The sequence below is a fragment of the Pan troglodytes genome, chromosome 1 (assembly GCF_028858775.2).
Source record: "Pan troglodytes isolate AG18354 chromosome 1, NHGRI_mPanTro3-v2.0_pri, whole genome shotgun sequence".
Lineage (NCBI taxonomy): Eukaryota > Metazoa > Chordata > Mammalia > Primates > Hominidae > Pan > Pan troglodytes.
The window spans coordinates 165,764,565-165,790,531 of record NC_072398.2 but is presented as its reverse complement, the minus strand read 5'-3'; the positions used below and the strand labels follow the sequence as shown (position 1 = coordinate 165,790,531).

The 25,967-nt window shown below is 40.8% G+C and overlaps 1 protein-coding gene across 5 annotated transcripts in view; it reads left to right on the top strand.

The window, feature by feature from the left end:
- AK4 (adenylate kinase 4) overlaps nucleotides 1-25,741 on the top strand; it is an 84,686-nt gene extending 58,945 nt beyond the window's left edge. For all 5 annotated transcript variants that reach the window (XM_513462.9, XM_054683974.2, XM_016920004.4 and 2 more), the window contains 3 exons: nucleotides 12,371-12,543; nucleotides 18,355-18,473; nucleotides 19,677-25,741. In XM_513462.9, coding sequence (XP_513462.3) covers nucleotides 12,371-12,543; nucleotides 18,355-18,473; nucleotides 19,677-19,791 — 407 coding nt within the window. In that variant the 3' untranslated portion in view covers nucleotides 19,792-25,741. The remainder of the gene's footprint in view (nucleotides 1-12,370; nucleotides 12,544-18,354; nucleotides 18,474-19,676) is intronic.
- The last annotated feature ends 226 nt before the right edge of the window (nucleotides 25,742-25,967 follow it).

Genomic DNA, 25,967 nt, shown 5'->3' with positions numbered 1-25,967 from the left:
TTTAGTCTTAATTGAGATACAGTGGGACCGGTTTTCCCCTAATTTGTGTATAGGGACTTATATTCAAAGAACAAGCAAGCAGGCCGGACGCGGTGGCTTGTGCCTATAATCCCAGCACTTTGAGAGGCCAAAGAGGAGAATCGCTTGAGTCCAGCCTGGTTAACAAAGCCAGACCCCATCTGCATGTGCGTGTGTGCACGTGCGCGCGTACACACACACACACACACACACACACACAAAACCAATGTCCAGGTGTGGTGATGTTTGCTTGTAGTCCAGCTATTTGGGTGGGGGGTGGCTGAGGCAAGAGGAACCCTTAAGCCCAGGAGTTAGAGATTGCAGTGAGCTATGATTGCATCACTGCCCTCCATCCTGGGTGACAGTGAGACCCTGTCTCAAACAAAACAAAAGAAACAAACCACGCAGAATTCTTAAACAGAAGAGCCTTTAAGCAAGGGGTTTGTAGATGACAGCTCCTTCCTCAATGGAATATGCATTTTCCCTTATGGGAAAAGGGCTCAGTGATTTTAGTATAACTTACTTAAGAACAAGGGTTATAAGGTAACAGTTTTATCTGTGTCTTTATTCAGGAAAAATCCTCACGATGATCCCAGAGGATCTCAGTGAAGCCATTTGGGAATTTCCCCAAGAATTCCTACCTGAAAGGAATTCATCTTTTATTTCCCTAAGCCTCTTTGAAGATGCACACTTGTGGTTTAAAACCAAATTTTCTGGAGTACTTATCTTCTGCTTATCAGTGGATCACCAAGTAGTGATTGTAGCATATCTAGGTTTTTAAAGTCTTTTTCTTTCTTTTCCTTTCTCCTCCCTTCCTCCCTACCTCCCTTCCTGCCTCTATCTTGCCCTGTCACCCACGCTGGAGTGCAGTGGCACGATCACAGCTCACTGCATCCTCCGTCCCTTGGGCACAAGAAGTCCTCCCATCTCAGCTTTGGGGTCTTTTTCTATTAACCTATAAGCTTCCTGAGGGCAGGACCCTCTTATTTCAAATCTCTTAAACCCTGGGATCTGTAACTAGTGTCCCGGGAAGCTGCCATGAGCAGGAAGTGGGTTCTAGAGCTCTCAGCACTGTGGGGAGTGTGGGGCTCACAGAGTGGTGGGAGGAAGCATAAACTTCAGTTGCCAACATCTGGAGCACAGCTGCTGTTTTTTTTTTCCTTCTACTTTCATTTTAGGTTTAGGGGATACATGTGCAGGTTCGTTACACAGGTAAATTTTGTGTACAGATGATCCTGTCACCAAGGTAGCATAGCACCTGATAGGTGGCTTTCCAACCTCCACCCTGGTCCTGGTTCAAGCAGTCCCTGTTGTCTGTTGTGCCCATCTTTGTGCCCATGTGTATTCAATGATTAGCTACCCTTTATAAGTGAGAACACATGGTATTTGGTTTTCTGGTCTTGAGTTAGTTCTCTTAGGCTAATGGCCTCCAGCTGCATCCATGTTGCTACAAGGGACATGATCTCATTCTTATTATGGCTGCATAGTATTCCATGGTATATGGAATATATACCACAGTTCTTTATCCAGTCCATCATTGATGGGTATCTTGGTTGATTCCATGTTTTTGCTATGGTGAATAGTACTGTGATGAACATACAAGTACATGTGTCTTTTTGGTAGAACAATTTATTTTCCTTTGGGTATATACCCAATAATAGTTTTGCTGGTAGTCGTAAGTTCTTTGGGAAATCTCCACAGTGCTTTCCACAGTGGCTGCACTAATTTACATTCCCACTAGCAGTGTGTAAGTGTTCCTGTTTCTCTGCAACCTTGCTGGCATTTGTTGTTTTTTTACTTTTTCATAGTAGGACAGCTGCTGCTTCTTTTCACCATCTTTTAATAATAACTGGATGACATGGAATATGGAGGTCTTTGATACATGTACAAATAAACATTGTGTAAACAGATAAGGAAAGTATAAGATAGGAGAGAGAAAAGGCCTTTATGAAGCAGGTTTTGGTGGTAATTAATTTGCTACTAAGGCTTCCAGTTGGTGATGTGAGTGATTTGAACTTCTGGGCTAGGGAAGGCTGTGGAAGAATAACCAACCACCTGCTTTCAACTTTAAGCTAATCATCAGTGATTGATTGTCATGAACAATGGCTTGCATCTGTAACTTGGTTCTTACTTATTCAACAACTGGGAAGAGATGGGCGGTCCAAAGCAACTATGTTAGCTCCAGATCTTAATGGAGGTAGGAAGGGGGCTGATGTCGCACAGCCTTTTCACAAGCTGCCAAACCCAGGCGGATGTTGGAAGTTGCCCTTCCGAACTGCCCTTTCATTTCCATCAGGCGGAGGGCTTGCTTTGCTGCCTGGGAACGTGGTGGTGGACTCTGGCTCTGCACCCTTCCTGCAGAGTGAATGCGCTCCAAATTAGAAAAACAGAAGTGTCCTACTTTCTATTCCCCACCACTGCCTCAGCTTGTTGCCGCAGCACCTCCTGCTTCAGCTGCCCTTCCTTGGGTTCTTGGCATGGCTGGGAGGAGCAGGTGCCAAGGCCCAGTGGCCAGCACTGCTGGGAACACAATACCAGTCAGGAATTTAATGATATCTCACTGCACTTAGTAAATATTTTGCGGGGGGGTCTTAAAAACAACCTGTAGATGTCATAATTAGTGATACAACAAGACAGATTCTGGAAGAAATTTAAAAATATAAAATTTCAGCTTTCAATCTGGATTGGCTGTTTGAATGAAAAGAGTGAGCAGCTTTTCTAGGCTTGGTTAGGGGATGAGGGATAGGGATAGTCTGGTGTGGAAGCATGATAAAGCATGCGGTGGAACAGACCCTCTGAGGAGCTAAAGGGAGGAAAGCAAGCAGTCCATGCTTAAACATGATCTTTATTTTATGTTAGCTCTTGGCATTGCTACTTCTTCAACAATTAATGGAATATATTCACATTTGGAATGGGCTAATTAAGGAACCTAGAATAACGCTAGTCAGTCATTTAGAAAGCCTTTCTTGGAGTGTTACTTTTAGTAAATGTAAAAGCATACTTCAACTTGTAATTCTCTCTAAATGGAAAAATTATAAATGCTGCCACCTGTTGACAAAATTTGAGGGTGCATTCTACTCCAGTTGGTCAGTGATCCTTGCCCACAGGGGATCTTACTGGCTGGATAATGACCCTCAGCTAAAAATGCTTTAAAATGTGCTGGTCTGACTGTACCTTATCTGACATTCTGTTCTTGGCGGCTGATTGGTGTGAGAAGTACACCTGAATTGCTTTGATTTGTTTAGCCCAACTTGAGACACGGATGTAGATCAATTTAAAGAATGCTGAAGCTCCCATGCTACCTTATAGAATCCATCATTTAAGACACCATTTCATATTGTATGCCCTGAAGCCTTAAAGTGGATCTGTGGCTGAAAAGTATGTTTTTCTTTTTCTTTTTCTTTTTTTTTTTTTTGAGGTAAGAGTCTTGCTCTGTCACCCAGGATGGAGTGCAGTGGCATGAACATGGCTCACTGCAGCCTTGGCCTCCTGGACTCAAGCGATCCTCCTGCCTCAGCCTCCTGAGTAGCTGGGACTAAAGGCATATACCACCATGCCTGGCTAATTTTAAATTATTTTGTAGAGACAGGATCTCACTTTGTTGCCCAGGCTGGTCTCAAAATCCTGGGCTCAAGTGAAATCCTCTCAAAATGCTGGGACTGTAGGTGTTGACCATTCTTCTCGGCTGAGTATCCATATTTTAAAAGTCTTGTAGATGAATAAATACTACTACTCACTTGGTAGAGCACTTGCCCTTATGTCTAACCAGAGTGAGAGAGAGCCCCTCTTCAGGACCTGTGACACAGCACCCCAAACTTTGGAGGCAGCCTTAGCCTATCCCCAGGGCCTCTGTGACCACTGCTGGGTCTAGGACACCACACTCGCCCTGAAAATGGCACTCTTTGAGGCCAGTCACTTCCAACTCTGCCTTTCATTTCTGAGAGGAAGGTAAGCCATCCTCCTGTTCTCCTTTCTTTTATATCTGCTTCGGTTTCTTTATTATTGATTCCCCTCCTCACCGTACCCTCTGGAATCCTTTTTCCTTAACAGTTTCCCCCACCCTCCTCGCCACATACACATGTTATTTGCAGAAGTCTCCACTTTCTGTATTAAAGAAAACCTAGATTTCCCCTTAGGATGCTACTTTCTTTCTTGTCTTTTCTGTTACCGAGGACTTTCTCCTATGTGAAAATCTCATGTTGGGTGATGGTGGTGGTGGTATTATTATTCTGTCTCCTAGTGTGTCTTTCATCCTTTTCTAAAAGCTCAAATCTATCTTTATCCTTCATATCTTTCTTCTTCTCAAACCTGCTGTTTGTCTTTTTACCTCCAGTCCCACATTGCCTTCATTTTTTCCCAGTACCATCCGCCCCCTGCCATGCAATTTATCCTGAGCCAGCCACTATTCTGGAATTTACATATAGTAATTTGCTTATTTCTCACAATGACTTTATGAATTAGGTATTACTATTTTCATAGGCACAGAGAGGTTAAGCAACCAGGGTCACAAGTAAGTGGCTTAGCTGGACCTCAAACATAGGCAGCTTGCCTCTGGATCTATATTCCTAACTGTGAATCAACTTTTCCTTAGTCATGTGTTTCAGGTCATGTGCAAAGATGCTCATTGCAGTATGACTGGAAACAACTTGGATGTCCATCATTAGGGGATTGGTTAAATTATGCTCTATCCAAACCATGCTGTACTCTGCAGTTATTAAAGAGAATGATTCCCAGCACTTTGGGAAGCTGAGGTGACAGGATTGTTTGAGGCCAGGAGTTCAAGACCAGCCTAGGGCACAAACCAAGACCCTGTCTCTGCAGAAGAGAATGAGACAGTAATATGTAATATGCAGAAAAAAATCTCCAAAGAGAAAAAGCAAGGTACAGAACATTTGTTGTGTGTATGTGGGGAGAAAATCTGGTCTGTGCGTGTAGCACTGGATCAGGCGGTTCCTGAAGCCATACAAGATTTAGATTTCTCAAGTCGTTTTGTAAGCTGCCTGTCAGAGACATCAGGATCAGGCATTTCTCCCTGTCTGAGAATTTGCTTCTCACAGTCTGCAGTTTTCTGTTCAGGAGGAAGACAGCATGGTGTGGTACATGGCGTGTGATTGTAGAGACAAATAGCACTTGATTTAAAGCTAGATTCGTCACTTATCATGTGATCTTGAGCAAGTCACTTCACTTTTCCCAGCATTGGTTTTTACAGTTTTAAAATGGGGATAAGGCCTACCTGACAGAATTATTGTTACTTTTGAGATAATATTTACTCATTCAACAAATATTTTCATTTGGCACTTACTGTGTGCAAAGCACGCTTACAGCACTAAGGTTATAGCAGTAAACAAGAACTTAAAATGTTCTACTCTAATTTAGTTTACTTCTGGTAGGAATAGAAACACTTAAAAAATAAGGTAAATCATATATGGCAAATGGTGATGAATATTCTGAAGGAAAACAAAAAGAAAATAAAGGGTGAATAGGAGTGTTGGCGTGTGGTAGAGGTGCAGTTTAACAGGACAGTTAGAAAAGTCTTAACAAGGCACCACTGGAGCCAAGATTTGGAGGAGCTGAGGATACACATGGGTATCTGGAGCAAAAGCAGAGGGAACATGAACTGTGAATGTCCAGGGTGGGCACATGCTTGCCTGCTTGAGAGCTGCAAGGATGCCGGTATGGCTGGCACGGAGACGTGGACAGAGAAATGAGGTGAGAGAGGTGGCAGGACAGGGGCCCAGATGGGTAGGCCTTTGCAAGCCTGTACAATTTTGGCTTTTCCTCTGCATGTAATATATCTGGCACATAAGGGATGCTCTACAAATGGTAACTGTGATATAAGGATGCCACCATGATGCTCTGCTTTTTAGGTAGGTAGAAGAAAGATAGACAGGGTAACATTTTAGGAATCTTTTTTTTTTTTTTTTTTTTTTGAGACAGGGTTTCCCTGTGTCTCCCAGGCTGGAATTCAGTGGCGCGATCTCAGTGCACTGCAACCTCTGCGTCCTGGGCTCAGGTGATCTTCCCACCTTAATCTCCCAAAGTGCTGGGATGAGCCACTGTGCTCAGCCTAGGATCCACCCATGCTCACCCACCCAACTTTTTATTTTATTTTATTTTATTTTATTTTATTTTGAGACAGGATCTTGGTCTGTCACCTAGGCTGTAGTGCAGTGGCACAGTCACAGCTCACTGCAGCCTCAACCTGCTGGGCTTATGCAATCCTTCTACCTCAGCCTCCCAAGTAGCTGGGACTACAGACGGGCACTACCACGCCCACCTAATTTTTGTACTTTTTGTAGAGATGAGGTCTCACTATGTTGCCCAGGCTGGAGGATTCTTTTTAACAATTACTTTTTATATGCCCGATACAGCAGCATCGTTGCATAGAAAGAGAGAGCACTTTAGCAGAAATCTAAGGACCAGATGTCATATGCATTGTGCTGTTGGCTTTCACTGAATCCAAGCTTAATTATACTGAGGCTAATAACTTCTCTATCCACCTCATAGGGTTAATGAGAAGAGTAAGAGGTAAGTAAATTTATAGAAATGCTTTGTGAACAGTTTAGTATATGTGAAGCATAAAGGCTATGTTTGCTGAGTTGCAGACTTGGAAGCCATGTAGTCCAGCTCCTTCCTAGGCACAGTTGTCTTGTCTTTGTGAATGCTTCTAGAAAAGGGCACTCACTACAGAAAATACCACAAAGCTGCCACTTTTCTTGATTTGGATCCTTAGTTACAGTTAACACAGCCTGCACGTGCACTAGTTCCTTGGAAGTTATACCATGTTGCTGCCTCAAGGTACACTTGTATTATCAACAGCTTAAGAGTGAGTCTTTGTGTTGAATTTATCCATCTGTAACCCAAATGAAACCTCACCGTGATAAGGTATTGAACCAGATCAGGAAAGTAGATTAAGGAGCTTTACTATTAAAGAGTCAGGTAGGTGATGAAAGGGGCAAACTGAAAACCAGTGGAAGGAGGCTTATGGAAGTAGTGGCTGTGTTGTGCCCAGGTTCTGTGCTGTGCTGGGGTTGAGCTCCCTGTGACTAATGACTACCTGTGCTGAGCTGTAACTGCCACAGAGAGCACCAGGGACTCCCCAAGCTCTTAGAAAAAACCCAGAAAAGGAATTAAATGTGGGTGGATGAGGGCCTTTCTTTCCTGCTGCTGCGTTTTTATTGAATTGGGAAATGAGCTGAGCTCCTAGGTGAGCTCTACCAAGAGCAGCAGCAACCGTTTATTAATCAGCACACTCTCCATGTGCCCAGCACTTTGCATCTTATACATTTGACAGGGATTGTCACTTTTAATCCTCAAACTGCCCTGTGCAGTAGGCATTACCCTTTGTCATGGGCTGAGTTGTGGGTGTGTCCTCTGACCCCGAATTCCTGTGTTGAAGCCCTAACTGCCCCCCCAGTACCTCAGATTGTGACTATATTTAGAGAGAAGGTCTGTAAAGAGGTGATTAACTTCAAATGAGGTCATTAGGGTGGGCCCCAATCCAATCTGACTGGCGTCCTTATAAGAAAAGGACATTTGGACTTGGATACATAGAGTGAAGACCATGTGAAGGCAGCAGGAGAGACAGCCATCTATGAATCAATTAGAGGCCTCTGAAGGAGCAAACCCTGCTGATACCTTGGTCTTGGACTTATAGCTTCCAGGATTGTTTAAGCCACCCAGTCTGTGGCAGCCCTAGCAAACTAATGTGCCCTCATTTTTGTTGTTGTTGTTGTTGTTGTTTGTTTGTTTGTTTTGAGATGGAGTCCCTCTCTGTTGCCCAGGCTGGAGTGTAGTGGCACGATCTCGGCTCACTACAACTTCCACCTCCGGGTTCAAGTGATTCTCCTGCCTCAGCCTCCTGAGTAGCTGGGATTACAGGCGTGGGCCACCATGCCTGGCTTATTTTTGTATTTTTAGTAGAGATGGGGTTTTGCCATGTTGGCCAGGCTGGTCTTGAACTCCTGACCTCAAGTGATCCACCCGTCTTGGCCTCCCAGAGTGCTAGGATTATAGGCGTGAGCCACTGTGCCCAGCCCCTTGTTTCATATCTGATGAAACTAAGGATCTGAGAGTATATGAAACTTGCCAAAGTTCTCACAGTTACGGCTAGGTAAAGTCCCGGGATTAAATCCAGGTGCGTCTGATTACAGGTAGAGATAAATCTAGGCATTAAATCCAGGTGTGTCTGTTCCCAAAGCTTGTGCTTATACCTAATGTGTTATTGAGTCCTGAGTGTGTCTACCTTAAGGCTATTTCTCCTCACTTTTGAAATAGTGAGTGGCACCCAGATCTTTGACTTATTTCTGGTCCATTGTTCTTACTAATATACCATGCTTGCCTCCCCTGCCACCACTTTCCTTAGAGGTAAGATACTGCACAAGTACATGAGAGCCTCTGGAGAAGAATGTCACAAACAGGTGACTAAGGGACTTCGTAAATCTGGAAAGATTTGCATGTGTTTGGGACTTTCCTTCCCAGCTCACTTCTGATGAAGTGAGATAGAGGCGACTTGTTCTTCAAAGTGGTTTGTTACCTACTTAGAAGTAGAGTTAAGCCTGACAGAAAAATGGGGCAGATAAGTGTTTAGTATCATACTTGCACTGTTGCTGTCACTGAGAAGTTTGGTGGTTCGTCATGAATCGGGGTAAATATTAGAAATACCCAAGTCCTGCTCTCACTCCTAGATGTTCTACTCTAGGAAAGTCTGGGACAGGAACTGAGCATCCATCATCATTGATTTTTTTTCTTTTCTTTCTTTCTTTCTTTTTTTTTTTTTTTTGTTTGAGGCGGAGTCTTGCTCTGTCACCAGGCTGGAGTGCAGTGGCACGATCTCTGCTCACTGCAATCTCCGCCTCCCGGGTTTCATTGATTCTCCTGCCTTAGCCTCCTGATTAGCTGGGATTACAGGCGCCTGCCACCATGCCCGGCTAATTTTTATATTTTTAGTAGAGATGGGGTTTCACCAAGTTGGCCAGGATGGTCTTGATCTGTTGATCTCAGGTCATTCACCCGCCTCGGCCTCCCAAAGTGCTGGGATTACAGGCGTGAGCCACCATGTCCGACCCTGATTTTTTCTTTTGAGTCTTCCTTGGTGATTTTGATGTGCTCATCAAATGGAGAACCCTTGAAGTTGTGGAATGGTTTATTTCTATAGTTGTTCCTTCTAAACCAGCTTTAGGTACCTGTTGCTTGTAGTCTAAATCACTGGAATTAATTATCATCTGTGGTCTTTAGCAGGTCTGAATGTGAGAGTCCAGTAGGTAGCAGGTGCTATCCAACATGTTTTTGAAATTTTTCTTGCTGAGTTCAGCCTATTTTGTACACTTTGCATTTTACTCCTCCAGAGGGCTCTAGAGCTCAGCTGAGCAGACTGGCTTGTTACCCTCATTAGACAAAGAAACTAGCCAATAAGATTTGAGCTTTTATTTGTTGGAGGAACTAATGTTATGTTATCTTTTAGAGCTTCCTGTTCTTTTCTTTTCTAGTGCTTCCCCCGCTCCCAGCTCTCAACCTCTATCCGACCGTTTTCTTGTCCAGGTCACAGTTAGTGATGCTAGAACACAAGGTAGAGACTGTGGCTAAGCTTTCAGGTCTTAGAAGAGGGATCTCTAAAATTCTTTGTTTACATTTATCAGTGAGAAGGTTGAATTTACATCTTCAATATATGGACAATTATGTATAAATTATTTATTTACCCATGCAGTTTCACTAATGTGATTGCAGTGCTTTTTTTTTTTTTTAGACAGTCTTACTCTGTCACCCAGGCTGGAGTGCAGTGGTACAATCTCAGCTCACTGTAACCTCTGCCTCCCAGGTTCAAGCAATTCTCGTACCTCAGCCTCCCTAGTGTCTGGGATTACAGGCATGCACCACCAGGCCCAGCTAATTTTTGTATTTTTAGTAGACATGGAGTTTTGCCAGGCTGGTCTCGAACTCCTAGCCTCAAGTGATCCACCGGCCTGGGCTTCCCAAAGTGCTGGGATTACAGGCATGAGCCATCATGCCCGGCCACTAATACGACATTCTTTTAAAAGAATGAGCCAAGCCCTCCCTGCCTCCCCCTTCCCCAAAGTTCAAATATTTTCTTTCTGTACTTCAATGAAGATAACTTTGGAAGCCACTGCTTTAGAAAATGCTTTTCATTGATGTGGCAGAGGTTTGCGGGGAAAGAGTTTATAGATGATCTTGAGGTTGTTTGGGCTGTAGGTACCTTTCTTTTTTTTCTTTTTTCTTTCTTTCTCTTTCTCTCTGTCTCTCTGTCCTCCTTTTCTTTCTTTTCTTTTTTTTTTTTTTTCTTTTTGAGACAGGAGCTCACTATCTCACTCTGTCACCCAGGCTGGAGTGCAGTAGTGTGATTGTAGCTCACTGCAGCCTTGAACTCCTTGGGCTCAAGTAATCCTCCCACCTCAGCTTCCCAAGTACCTGTAACTACAGGCATGCATCACCAGTAAAAGCAATTTTTTAATTTTTATTTTTGGTAGAGATGGGTTCTCTCTACATTGCCCAGGCTGGCCTTGAATTCCTGGCCTCAAGTGATCCCACTGCCTCGGCCTCCTAAAGTGTTGAGATTACAGGTGTGAGCGACTGTGCCTGGCCTTGCAGGCAACTTTTTATTCCAATTGCCATCTTGACATTTTAGTGAAGAGTGAGTTGTCCAGGGAAAGGCAGAACCTGACAGTCATTGAGAGGGGACTTTATGTGGATGGCTCACAGGCAGTAAGGAAGGCTTTGGAGGAAGCATTGGAGAGTTAGCAAGCAATAGGTATCTGAAGCAGTAGCATGGGTAGATTTTGTCACATTCAACTCAGTGAGCACTCAAATCAGCTTGGCATTCACACAGACTTAGGGGTTTCAATGCAGTGCTGCATATTCATGTTTGAGCCACCAACTTCCTGCAGTAAGGAAAGGAATTCTTTGAATTGTAAGTGCTACAGGGCCATGAATACCCATTTTTAAGTTGTCATCTTGATACTTCCAATTTTGAAAGGGTAGAGAGGGGCTGGTATCCTTATCTGAATGGATTTAAAGTTTCTCTTCTGGATGTTGCATCTTTTATTACACTTTCAGCTGTTCATCTACCTGGTTCTTTAACTAGGATATAAAGACATTTTTTAAAAAAATGATAGTAGATCCAGCAAGATTTTTGTCAGAGCAGATAAACTGGAGTGATTTGTTTAGGAAAAAGTTACCACTGTGTAGCCCCACCAGAGCCAAACCTGGAGTTACATTTAAACAGGTCAATCTCTGAAGAAAAGTGTAATTTGGGGTCATATGACCTAACTCCTGAGGTCACCCAGGGCTTATACTTAAATCAGGAAAGGAAGAGATGCCCATGAGCCCAAATTTTAATTTTGTTATTTCCACACATTTAGAAAAGTAGGAAGAATAAGTTTTGCATTATCCCAATAGATTTAAAAACTCTAGTTCCTTTTAAAATCTTTAAATAGACTTAAAACAATTTCAAATTTTTTCCAGCTTTATCGCGGTATACTTGACAAGTAAGTGTATATATTTAAGGTGTACAGCGTGATGCTTTGATACATACAGTGTGAAATGATTACCACAGTTAGGTTTAGTAATTAACATATCCATCATCTCACATAGGTATGATTTCTTATGTGTGTGGCAAGAATCCTGAAAATCAACTCTGAGCACATTTCAAGTGTACAATACAGTATTTATGATAGTCACCATGCTGTTAATCAGATTGCCTACCTTGGTTAAAGTGCAGACTCAGGTGAAGGTCTGGATGGAGGATCATACTTTAATTGATTTAGACTCTAAAATAAATGTATATGGTTATTTTTGCTAACCTAAGAACCTACTCATAAATGGCTAGTGTTAAAATGATGTAAGATAAAATGCTTTCCCTTCACTTTTTTAACAGAAGTGGAAATGGAGGTGATGTAACTTGCCTGAGGTGACACAGGTAGTTAAGAGCAGAGAAAGGACTAGAGCCAGGACTGGTTTAGTGATTTTTAGTTTAGCGCATTTTAAATTTTTATCATATGATTCCTTAATCTTTGAGTCTTCCAAATGCAGAAGCTAGGTTATAGAATAGCATATTTTATTTTAATATTACATTTATGGAGGTAGATATTCTTGGTTAAAGCTCATTTTTAAAAAATAATTTCAACTTTTAGATTCAGAGGATACATGTGCAGGTTTGTGACATGGGTTTATTATGTGGTGCTAAGGTTTGGGATGCAAATGATCCCATCACCCAGATAGTGTAAAGCTCCTTTTAGAATGGTATATGCAGATTTAATTCTGTCACTGAAAATGTTTCAAGAACTAATTGGAATTGGGCAATAGCTTGCATTTCACTTGTTTTGTTTTTGGCATTTAGGTTTTCCTAGGACATTAGGACAAGCCGAAGCCCTGAACAAAATCTGTGAAGTGGATCTAGTGATCAGTTTGAATATTCCATTTGAAACACTTAAAGATCGTCTCAGCCGCCGTTGGATTCACCCTCCTAGCGGAAGGGTATATAACCTGGACTTCAATCCACCTCATGTACATGTAAGAATATACAAAGTGCTTTCACAACCTGACAAGAAAAAGACAAACAATTTCCATTGAAAAGTGGAGAAAAGGATATGAGTAGACCATTCAAAAAAGAACAAATCTACATGACCAAAAAACATTTTTTAAATGTTCAAATTTAATTGTCAGGGAAGGGACATTTAAGTATTTAAATAGGATATCACTTTGGATCTATTGGACTGGCAAAATCAAAATATAAAAATTTTTAATTTTATATTTATTACTGATAAATATATGTATACAGTGTATATAATTATTTATTTTATTTAAAAAATAAAACTAAAAGTCTATTGCTGGTGGGATCTGGGGAAAATAATACTCCCTTTTTTTGTTAGCTGAAGTATTACTAGCCTCTTTTTAAAGCAACATAACAATGTACATTCAGAATTTTAAGTAAATAATTTAATTCAGGCTACTTTTAAGAGAATAGCTGTGGAAATGGAAGCATCAGCAGGTTAGGTCATGTATAGGTTGATGCTTGTTTCAATGTTGCTGTAGTGGGCAAAAAACAAAACCAAAAAAATCTCAAAAAAGCAAATGAATGTCCATCTGTAGTGGAATGGTTAAATACATTGGAGAATATTTATACCATCTTGGAATATAATATAGTCAGTAAAAAGAATGAATTAGCACTACTTAAAAATTAATGTACTTGATTTTTAGATAAGCTTTAGGTTTACATAAAAATTAAATGGAAAATCCCCTCCCTCACCCTAGCTTCTTCATTATTAGCATTTTGCATTAGTGTAGTACATTTGTTACAGTTAATAAACTAATATAGAAAAGTTATTAACTGAAATTCATAGTTTGCATTGACGTTTTCGTTTTCTCTTTTGTAGTCTATGGATTTTGACAAATGCGCAATGACATGACATTTTTCCATCATTACTGCATTATACAGAATAGTTTCATGGTCTTATAATTTATATTTCCTGTGCTCTACCTATTAATTCCTCCCTGATTTTCCCCAAACTTCTGAAAACTACAGATCTTTTTACTGTCCTTATAATTTTGCCTTCTATAGAATGTCATATTGTTGGAATCATATAGTATATCTACTTATCAGACTTGGCTCCTTTCACTTAGTGATATGCACTACACATTCTGTGTTTTTTGGAGGCTTGGTAGCTCATTTATTTTTGTAAGCAAATAATGTTCCATTATATGGATGTACCACAGTTTATTCGTTTCGAAGAACATCTTGGTTCCATGTCTTGGCATTTATGAATAAAGCTGCTCCAAATATTCACGTGCAGAGTTTTGTGCAAAATGTAAGTTTTCAACTACTTTGGGTAAAGACCAAGGAGTGTAATTGCTGGATTGTAAGTGTATATTTTAGCTTTGTGAGTAACTGGCAAATTGTCTTCCAAACTGGTTATTTGATTTTGCATTTCCACCAGCAATAAATGTTTCTATTTCTCCATATCATCACCAGTATTTAGTGTAGTAAGTGTTTTAGATTTCAGCCATTCTGCTAGGTGAGCATTATGGTTTTTTGACATGGAGAAATCTTCTGAAAGTGTTTTTCTTTTTTATTTTCTTTTCTGAGATGGAGTCTCGCTCCATCACCCAGGCTGGAGTGCAGTGGCGTGATCTCAGCTCACTGCAACGTCCACCTCCTGGGTTCAAGTGACTTTTCTGCCTCAGCCTCCTGAGTAGCTGGGATTACAGGCATGTGCCAGCATGCCTGGCTAGTTTTTGTATTTTTAGTAGAGACAGGGTTTCACTATGCTAGCCAGGCTGGTCTCGAACCCCTGATCTCAAGTGATCCACCTGCCTCGGCCTCCCAAAGTGCTGAGATGACAGGTATGAGCCACTGCGCATGGCCCTGAAAGTATTTTTCAATGAGAAGTGCAAACAGTAGAATGATCCCATTTTTGTAAAACAGGGACTGCACCTCTTTATGTATATCTGTTTGTGTGTGTGAGTGTGTGATCTATAGCTTTATAAGATCAGGGAGAAAGTCATGAGGGCTGTATCCTGGGCTGGAACTGGATGAGGGAAAGGAATCATAGTTGATGTGCAGAGTGGGTAGTTAAGTGACTAGGGAAGGCTAAAGGAATAAAAAGATTACCCTTAAACAGTTCAAAGTATAACATTGATACAGTTACCTAAAATTAGACATGTGTAAAGGTATATGTGTAAAGATATTTTAACAAATTTTCTTAAAGAATTATTGTTTTTTTGATAAAGACTATTTGGTTTATGATAAAGACTATCTGATACAGACAGATTGAGCTGTCTTTATCATATAATAGTGAACTCCAGTTTTGGGTGGTAGATAGTATTACTTGTTATTCAAATGTGGAATACACGCCTTACTAGGTTAGTCTTTATGGAAACATTACACTTGGATATAGATGGAGTCAGTAATTACTATAGAAAATTTCTTCAAGGGGCTAAGAATGGCTTCCCAACTCCTGGGTGCCATTGTGTCAGTAAAGTCCCAGTGAGACTTTTTCACTAAGCACTCCTTTTGAAGTCTTCTTTTAAAAATGTAAAAGCAGGCCAGGCCTGTTGGCCTGGGAGGTCAAGGCTGTAGTGAGCTGTGATTGTGCCACTGCACTTCAGCCTGGGCGACAGAGTAAGACCTGGCCTCCCTCCCACCTCCAAAAAACATAAAAATTCTGTAATTCTTGTATTAGATCCCTTCCTGATCTGTCTCAGGAAGCTATGATGGGGGAAAAAATGGGTGGGAGTAAAAAAGGAGTTCTGACAATACAGATGGGAACACTGAAGTCCAACACAGACGCTTTATATTTCGCATTTGTCCAGACCTGCTGACGCAGAGATTCTCATAAAATTTGAAAAGCCTTAACCACTGAGTTGCTTTTCAAAGCCTGGGTTTCCCTCAAAGAACATCTGCAATTACCATGCTGCTTTTGAAGACCATAGTGAAAGTGCTAACCTAGACCAGCTCTACTAGCTGTGGTGAAGTGGCTATGTTGTCTGGGATATATACCCTGGGGTTCGTCATCTCATGCCAGGAAAATTTAGGACACGGACGCAAGGAGTGTAGGAGCGGAGGTTTAATAGGCAGAAGAGAAGAGAAAGAGAAACAGCCCTCTCTATAGAGATAGAAGGGGCTCCAAGTGGAAAAGACCAGCTGGTGGTGGATGCCCTGGATTTTATAGTCCAGGGTGAGGAGACAGTGTCTGATTTACATAGGGCTCACAGATTGTTTGGATCAGGCATGACGTTTACATAGTGCTGGGGAAAGGCTGGTGGCCCCACCCTAACCTTATTATACAAATGAACTCTCCCTGTCCTGCTTCTGATAGTACACGTGGCTGACAAAGAGAAGGGAAGATGGAGCCGCCATCTTGAACATGTCTAGTCCCTAGTTCCTGCCAGCATTCCGCCGTGCAAGCTCCCAGCTTGCTTGTCTATGTCTGCAGCTCGACTTTACAGGCTGCTCTTTGTTAGAAAATGATTTGGGGCTGCTTTTCATTAAACAGAAAAGCCTTACTGAGGATTCCCATGATTTCTTCTTAACTCCTATGTCAGTGGTGGCTGGCTTCCCTGGGAAGGAGGGACGCTGTTGCTCTAGCATCATTCTGCTTTTTGGAAACAGGGTTGTATTTGCTGATGCTCTGAAATTCTGGAAATGACATTCTGAGCCTTGTGGCTGTAAGTAAAATAAAGAAGGTGGCAATAGAGGTAATATATAGCCTTCTCCCATCCCCATCTCTCTTGTCATGTTGGGTTAACAACCATAGAATACACATGTGATAATTACATGGCTCACTCATAAATCGTAAGAATAAGTCATATACCCAAGGCCCTGAGCTGTAATGGAATTTTAGTGCGTTTCAAATTTATAGCCAGTTTCTGATTATCCAGTTGAGTTGCCTGTGCCTCTCAGTTCTGTTCTGGCCTACCTTTTGACAGGTTTATTTCTTGGGACTATCTCCCCTGGTGAGTAATAGTCATGGATGTGGGAGGCAAAATTCAAAACGTGTCCATTTTGCAATTTTAAGGAGGCATGATTCCTGGGGAGATTAAAACAAATTGAAAATCAAGGTGTTTTTTTTTTTAATTATAATTTTTCAGTTCTCAGAATGTTTGTCCCTGATTGTCATGGGTAATTTAATAATACCTATTTTAATACACCTTTAAATATGCCATTTTTAAAAATATTCTAATTCATGCCTTCTGTTTCTCTTTTCCTTAATTTTAGTGGTTAAGAGTTTCACTAAAATAAATGTTATTTTTTATTTTTTATTATTTTTCTTTAAAAAAATTTTTTTGAGACAGTGTCTCGCTCTGTCACCCAGGCTGGAGTGCAGTGACACGATTTCACTGCAACCTCCGCCCCCGGGTTCAAGTGATTGTCCTGCCTCAGACTCTCGAGTAGTTGAGAATACAGGCACCCGCCACCACACCCGGCTAATTTTTGTATTTTTAGTAGAGATGGGGTTTTGCCATGTTGGCCAGGCTGGTCTCAAACTCCTGACCTTAAGTGATCCGCCCGCCTTGGCCTCCCAAAGTGCTGAGATTATAGGCATGAGCCACTGCGCCCCAACCAACTGATAAATGTTATCACATATGATGAGAGTGGGGGGTTCTTGCCTTTTTCCCCAAACTTACAGTAAGTGTATTCAATATTTAACCTTATGTATGATATCAGCTATAACTTTATTATAATGTCCTTCATGAGATTTTGGGGGGGAATAGAAAGCTAGCAAAATAATTAGACAAACATACTGCAGAAAATCATATACATTTTCAAATTAAATACATAAAACCAGCCAGCGCAGTGGCTTATGCCTGTAATACCAGCACTTTGGGAGGCCGAGGCAGATGGATCACCTCAGGTCAGGAGTTCGAGACCAGCCTGACCAACATGGTGAACCACACTGTCTCTACTAAAAATACAAAAATTAGCTGGGCATGGTGGCAGGCACCTGTAATCCCACCTGTTCGACTGAGGCAGGAGAATCACTTGAACCCGGGAGGTGGAGGTTGCAGTGAGCCAAGATCGAGCCATTGCACTCCAGCCTGGGCAACAGAGTGAGACTCCGTCTTAAAATAAATAAATAAATAAAATAACACCTGTATTAATCAGAACTAGCAGTTAAGGTATATTTTTTGTTTTACATTGAGAAAGAAGCAACACATAAGAAAAGCTAAAATAAAGGATTTAACAAATCCAACACCAGCTTCCCTTTTGAGTAATATAATTTAGGTGAGGACACAGTCACTTCAGTTTTTTTTCCCCTCTGTATGTTCCTACAGTGTATGTCATTATTTGATCTAGTAAAATAACCTGAATAAGAGAAATTTCATAGAAGCTCCAGGATAGAATTGGAAAGCTGGCAGAGATGGTACTGAACTGTATTCTCCTAGATTAGTATTTTTCCTAAGTAAGCCAAGTAGTTTTTTTGAGATTTTGTTTTCCGCATTAAGAACTCAGCCTTTATTTTAGAAGACAAGGTAGTTTTAGGGATATTTAGAGAACCAAGATGACAAGGTTTGTTGTTGGGAGAGGTTGCATGGAATTTTAGGCTGAATTGAAAGTACCATTTATCAACAGCACTGGAACATGTTTGAAAAGATCTGAACTGTTAATAAAGATTTAATGTCAGCTCCCAGGAAATAAGGTTAACATACTGTTAAGTGTGCTATTTCTTTTTCTACTACTCTTAAAATTACCACTGTCACCAAGGCCTAATTCATCATGTGGTAGGAGTTAAAGATGAATACATGGTTTTGCACAGAAAAGTTTTTAACCTATGAAATGGCCCAACTGTTGTCTATATTAATTGGTTTATTTGGTATTTGTAGGGTATTGATGACGTCACTGGTGAACCATTAGTCCAGCAGGAGGATGATAAACCCGAAGCAGTTGCTGCCAGGCTAAGACAGTACAAAGACGTGGCAAAGCCAGTCATTGAATTATACAAGTGAGTGTGCTTCAATATTTTCATGACAAAGGACAGACTGGAAAGGTGTGGAGCCTGCTGGGAAGAACACGGGGCTGAGGCAGAGTAGTGTTTCTTTAAGACAGATAAACACTAGCAACCCAAAACCTTCCCAGAAGTCAGATGAAATGCTGGAGCTGTACATGAAAGATAAGGTTCAATACTTTTATCCTGAAACTGTTAGAACATAAGGACCCAAACCTGATCATCTCTGTCTGCTTTGGATGTAAAACAACATTGAGATTTATTTTCATTTTCTTAAAAATTTAAGTGACTGAGATAGTGGTCCCACATATGTTGATATTCCCACATATAAATATCTGGTTTTGATAGAAGATTAGAAGACACTTTTGGTGTGTCCCTTCTTGAAGTGTCTGTAAAGAGTTTAACAAAAGAAGGCTAAAACCGTAAACCAGAGATTAAAAATTCAAATGGCTGCAGGGGCTAGGGCAGGTATTGGAAATGAGTCTCAAACATGGTGGGGGATGTGTCAAGCTAGACAGTTGAGTGACAGTTGAACTGGACAGGTCTTGGGCTGTTCCAGCCAGTTATCATTCTAGGGCACGCAGGCCAATGATTCCCATTTTTCAGGAATAGCAGAAATCTGGTTTTCTGTGTGTATGTGTGTGAGGGGGAATCTCAGTTTTCATATTGGCAACATATTTAAATTTTTTAAATAACATGCAAGTCAAAACTTTATGCTGAGTGCATTCAAAACAGCAGTTTATACTCTGTTACAATCACTTTCTGGCCTTGTAGTCCCCCCCAAAATTTAGCAAACCTTAAGATCAGAGTTTTATGATCATATTATTATGATACATCAATTATGTATTCCCTGATTGACTAAGTAATATAGGTTTTAGTAAAGCTTTTCAGTGGTTCGCTTTTGAAAATTATATATTGGGGCACATTTGGAATGGCCCCTATAATGCTATTCTTTGATATGTTTTAAAGGGGGAGAAAAAAGGTGGCATCATGACAAGCATACCAGAATTGCAAAAGCTATGACCTTATTTAGGTACACCCAGTGGAGGTGTTGATACCTTTGAAAGGGGCTGTTTTAGCACTTAGTGTGGTATATGATATAGACCATGAGATCATGCTTGTTTTATATCTAGGATCTTCTGCACTAATACGTGGAAAAGAAACCTAAAAAGCCATTGTATGTTGGACTTTGTTTTTCAGGAGCCGAGGAGTGCTCCACCAATTTTCCGGAACGGAGACGAACAAAATCTGGCCCTACGTTTACACACTTTTCTCAAACAAGATCACACCTATTCAGTCCAAAGAAGCATATTGACCCTGCCCAATGGAAGAACCAGGAAGATGTGGTCATTCATTCAATAGTGTGTGTAGTATTGGTGCTGTGTCCAAATTAGAAGCTAGCTGAGGTAGCTTGCAGCATCTTTTCTAGTTGAAATGGTGAACTGATAGGAAAACAAATGAGTAGAAAGAGTTCATGAAGAAGCCCTCCTCTGCCTTTCAAAAGGGTGGTCACCTACACATGTTTAAGGTGTCTCTGCACATGTCTCAAGCCCATCACAAGAAAGCAAGTACAGTGTGGATTTCAAATGGTGTGTAACTTCAGCTCCAGCTGGTTTTTGACAGCTGTTGCTGTGGTAATATTTTTTACACGTGATGGTGATAGTCTCTGGTTCTCCCCATCCCCACAAAGGCTGTTGAACCACAGCACCAGGAAGCCTGAGAATGAATCCTGAGGGCTCTAGCCCAGGCTTTGTCCCAGGCTTTCTGGTGTGTGCCCTCCTGGTAACAGTGAAATTGAAGCTACTTACTCATAGTGGTTGTTTCTCTGGTCTTGAGTGACTGTGTCCACAGTTCATTTTTTTCCGGTAGGAATAACTCCTTTTCTACATCCACACTCCATAGAGTCTCTCCTTTTCAGACATCCTGGGATGAAAGAATTTGGCTTTTTTTTTTTTTTTTTTTGACATCTGTTTTCACTCTTAGGCTTTTAAACAATAGTTATTGCTCTTATCCCTCTCAGATTCTAATAACTGAGAGCGATGGGGCTATATTGAATCTCTGTATGCACTGAGAACTGAGCTATGAAGAGGATCTTATTAAACTGCTGGTCTGACTCTATGGATTGACACTGTTCCTTTCTTTTATTGTGAAAAAAAAAAAAACCCCTGAAAGTCTTGGGAACCCTTTAAAGTCTTTTGGGAATCCTCAAAAAGCATGGGAAGTTAAGTATTTAGCTACATAAATGTTGTAAGATCATATCTTATGTATAGAAGTAATAAGACCATTTGGAATTACTGGACTAATTGAATAGTTAAGGTTTCTATTCGGGACAATAAAATGTATTTTGAAAGTGCTGCTAACTATTGATGCTGACAGTGTTTCACTCCTATGAGTGACCCAAACATATTATAAATATGTGGTAAAGGGAATGGAGCCTGTGGGGTTGAGCAGAATGTTGTACTAGCTGTGCCTGGACTGAGTATAACAGCTTTATGATTATGAGAAAACAAATTCTTTATTTTTCTTTCTGTTCCAAAGATTCATCCTATGGGGTGGCCATAAAGTCTAGAATTAGATACTAATATTTTGTCATTCATTATAACATATCAATAAACCATTTGTTAAAAGATTTGCCTGGTTTCCAGACTTGGTGGCCACCTTGAATAATTCTTGCTGTCTTCTGGGAAGGATGATGAAATTTATTCCTGCTGCCTTAAAAATATGTATCCCTTCTTCACCCATCATGACTGTCCCCAGTGAGTGTCCTTTACTATTCTTGGGAGTGACTCCTGTCTAACTTTTCATACTGGCGAGAAGAAAAGAAGCCTATTTTAACACTTTAGTGGTGTTGAAACACATTACTTACTTTCTGAAGATGTCCCAGTGAATCCTCTGTCAATTCACTGCCATATGTAATCTATATGATAAGGAATGCATCTTCCTTCTAAGTACTGCCCAAACTCTTGCCAGCTCCTCTCCCATTGTCCCTTCATGTGAATATTTCTTGGCTACCTTAGTGGAAATATAGATCAGTCTTCTCCCCATCCATCCTCTCAAACATAATGAGATTGTTTACTTTTTAGATTTATGCAGTGAAAATGACCAGTCAGGTCTGAATCGTCAGTGCATTATATTGACTCTGAGCACTTTAGAATTTAGAGTTGCAATTGAATGCCAGCTGTGGAGATGGGGTGCATATCAGATATATAAATAAAGCTCAGGTTTGCTAGGGAACCAGGTATAGAGAAAAATAAGTCTGATATGAGGAAAATTGCACAATTTAGAGTAGTTATGCCATAGAGAAAATTTCCACAAACTAGGAAATGTAGAGAGTTATTCTATAGAATACTCAAAAGAGGAAAGTATGTGATTTTTGGAAACAGGAAAATCTTCAAACTTCTTTCTTCACTTCCCTTTGTGTTTAGCTGACCCTCCAATGTGATCATTGCCTTTGGAGTTTGGGGCGGGGGAGAGGTACGGGAAGTGGCCTGATCCCTGCTTCCATACTTCACTCCTCCATCCATCCTTCCCTCCCTCTTCCCCTCCAGCTAAATGGACAATTCTAGCCAACATTGAGTCACTCAATAAGTCTCAACAGTGGGTGTGTTTGCTGAGATTGTCCAGCAGTTGAGCAGTTTGGTCTCACCTCCCTCGCTAGTTGAGACCAAAAAGAGACAAATAACTTTTTCATGGTCTTTGAAACATAATGCTTATTTCGTGGTCAATGGCTTTAAAAAAATCTGTTTCTTGTTTTCTTCAACAAACTCACTAGTTTTCCCTTAAATGATATTGTAAAAATTAAAGTAATCTTGAAAATGTTTTGACAAAAGTAAAATTAAAGGGACATCTTTTCTTGTTTTGTTTTTTTTTTCTATTGCCACACATGACCGTTCCTTCACCTTTAAGCAAAGAGAGTGGTTCAGATGGTTTCTAAGATGCCAACCTGACCTCGCATTCTGTCATTCTACCCAGCTCTTAATTCAATTTGCTTCCATTATCCTAACAGGCTTCTTTCTTACTTAGAACTTGGAAAGGCTGCTGTATTTAATACCCTCCAACAGTAACGCAGACTTAAGATAGGTACTGTTTATTGAAAACCTACTGAGTGAAATGTGCGGTTTTAGGACCTTCATAAACATCTCATTTAATCTTTCTAGCATCCTGTGAAACAGCCATGATTTCACGTTGATAAACAAAGAAGACAGGGGTCCCAGGGATGTGAAGCATCTTGCCCAGGCTTCTGCTGCTGGTGACCAGTGTAGCCAGGACTCCAGCCCAGGTTTTCCTGACTCAGAAGACTGAGCTTTTTCCTGGATGTTATTAATAGCTAATTGTGTCCAAGCAACCAAGGGCCTTGAGTCTGCTTGGTTCTGCTTATGGCCTCACATCAAGAAATGGAGCTAGTCCATGTCTGTAGTCCCAATGCTTTGGGAAGCCATGATGGGAAGGTTGTCGGAGGCCAAAAGTTCAGGACCAGGCTGGGCAATATCACAAGACTCCATCTCTACAGAAAAGTAAAAAATTAGCCAGTCATGGTGGTGTACACTTATGGTCCTAGTTAGGAGACTTAGGCAGGAGGATTGCTTGATCCTAGGAATTCGAGGCTGCAGTGAGCTATGATTGCACCTCTGCACCCAAGCCTGGGCGACACAGCGAGACCCTCTCTCTTAAAAAAAAAATAGCAGAGCTCACCAAAGTGATGTTCACCTTTTTATGACATTCCTTTTTCTTAGCTTAAGAAAAGAAAGCTGCTAGCTGAGAGTCTTAGTTTTCCTGCATAAGACCTCCTTTATGAATAGAATAAAAGACTGTCAAAGTAGGCTGGGCTTGGGCCCAGGCTAATCTATGAAGGAAGCAAGCTCATGTTCCTTACCTATCCTTTTGGTGTCCATTGGATTGTGCCCCTGAAGTGGCCTTTACCCTTGAGCCGTCCCCAGCCATGGTGCTCACACATAGGCTTTTGAGCTCCTTGGAGCTATCCAGATCCTGCTCACTTTTCCTTCCTGAGATCAGAACAAATCACCCCCTTACTCCCACTCCAAACAAGGCCTTGATGATAAACTAATCCTTCCTAAAATGCTGGTAGGTAAACAAGCAATGATGAAGCATTGAACACAGGTTAACTCCTGACTTTTGTACCATTGTCTATTCCATTACACATTAACATGACTCTGAATGCCAGATCCAAACCTTTGCCCACCATCTGCTTGTCGTGCAACAGTTGAGGCAGTAACCAGGGGAGATTCACTTCCTGTCTTGTCCTTCCCCAGGGATCACCCCCCTGCTGCCCTCTAGCAGCCAAGCTCAGATGAGTTCCATTGTTACCCTAGGTGTGCCCATCTCTTTGGTAGGGAAGGAGAAAGGTAAGAATAGCCATCAATGAGGAAGGATTCTTGGAGCAAGGAGCCACTGTGGTTTTTCCTGCTATTTAAGATGTTGAGACCGGAAAACTTTAGAAAGATACCTGCACAAACCCATAAATAGTGCTTTTATAAAGTTTAGTTCACTGGAACCTGAGTTCAGTATTTGACATTAGCTTTTTGTCCAAAGAGTTGAAGCCTGCTGGAGGTCTTTGCTCACATAATAAATACCACATATTTCCAAGTGTGTTCAGGTATAGGCACTAGGTACTGTCTGTTTACTCCATGTTAGGCACATTACATGCATTGGCTAATCAAATCCTCATCAATTACCTATGTAATAATCTAAACTTGCCTGCTTGTATTATAAATGGAAATAATCCTGTTTATTTAAACGGGTTTTCATGTACCTGTAGGGATTAGGAAATTCAAATGGCCTTTTTAATACCTTTCCCTAGTTTGAGCTCCCTGTTCTCTTTAACAGATAAAACAACATATTTGCTTTAGCCTGGAATCTGTTTTTGGTGCTTTGGTGCAGAGACAGGAAACGGGCACTCAGAGTCACACTGGTAGTTGCACACTGTATCTACAGAGGGCGTGTCTCATCTGTACTCTGCTGGGTTACAGGATTTCAGGAGGTATTTGTGTCCACCTGAGAATTCTGTTTATTACCTTTCATTTGACAGTGTCTTTCCTTTCTGCAGTTGATTTTGCTAGAGAGGCAATTCATAAGGTGAGGTCCTGTTCATAGTATGACTTGCTTTCTCAATATCTCCTTCAATTTTTAGTAACTCTTGGTCTATTTGGTGTCTTTAAAAAAATAACCTAGTAATAGAGACTTCTTTTAATGTGGAAATGTGGTCTGGTAGTAAGTTATTTCTTTCCACATGTAACTGACCCAATCTGGTTTCCAAATGAGAAGTGTGCAGGCCCCAGAGGTTGAGAAGCCATATTTCAACTGTGAAAAAAATCTGCTTCCTGCATCTGTTGAAATATAGTTGTTCATACTTGCCATCCCTTATCTTTCTTGTAACAATTTGCACAGTTCTTGCCAGAATAAATGCCATTATCTGTATGCTTCAGGGAGTTCCCCAATTTGATCATTTTGTGTGTGTGTGGTGTGTGAGAGAGAGAGAGATACTGCAGTAAAACATTTCTAAAGGATGAAAGCTCTCGTATGGCATAGATAGGAATTCCTTCCTCTGGTAATAATTAGGTTATTCCCAGAAGCACAGTGTCATTCTTTAAATAAAAGCTTTCCTGTTTAAAGCTTTTCAAAGGAGCAGACCACCTTGAAGATTCCCCCTAGGGTTGATATGTGTCTAATTCATTTTATAAAAATTATTCTTGTCTTCATTTTAAAGCTTTGGCTATATAGTCAGAAATGTCCTAAATAACAAACTATTTTGTATTTAATTTAGAGAAGACTAAAGGGAAGAAAAATGAAAACTCAGTCTTTATGTAAGCTCCAAGGATATTAGGGCTTAGAGGGCTTTTCTAGTTTTATGAGAATTTGTACTACTGATTTTTATATATTCCTGTTTTTGAGATGAACAGATCTCTGGGGAAATTGTTGAGTTACAATGGCATTTCACTGTGATCCCTCTCAAGCTCAGATCAGTTCTATAACCCAATGACAACCTGTCTCTTTGGTTTACTGTCCTGTGAAATGTCAGCTCAAGTTTCCCAGAAGTCGTGTGTTTATGATGAGTCAGAGTGCTTTTCCTCGGTGGGACAGTTGCTGGCCCTCTTAATTTTGGTGTATGTGCTTCCAAGTATCTAAACCTCCAGTCTGATCTGTATATGCTATCCTAACTGTTAATTGTATTATTGATTATGTTGATTATCTTGCTTGAAGGTTCATACTTTTCAATTTGATAGAAATAAAGTTTTTTTCTGCTTATAGCTAGCGAATTCATTTGTTTGTATAGCTTTTTATACTTGATAATATAAAGTTTCACAAATACTTTCATTGATGCGTCTCTGCAACCACTACATTACCAACAATGTTGTCTCCAATTTGCAGAAAAGCAAGATCTTGAACCAAGAATTATTATCCCCAGTCCTGTTTTCTTTTCTGCTACACCATATTGCCTTATTCGTATACCCTTAAATTCCTTATTTGTCCAGC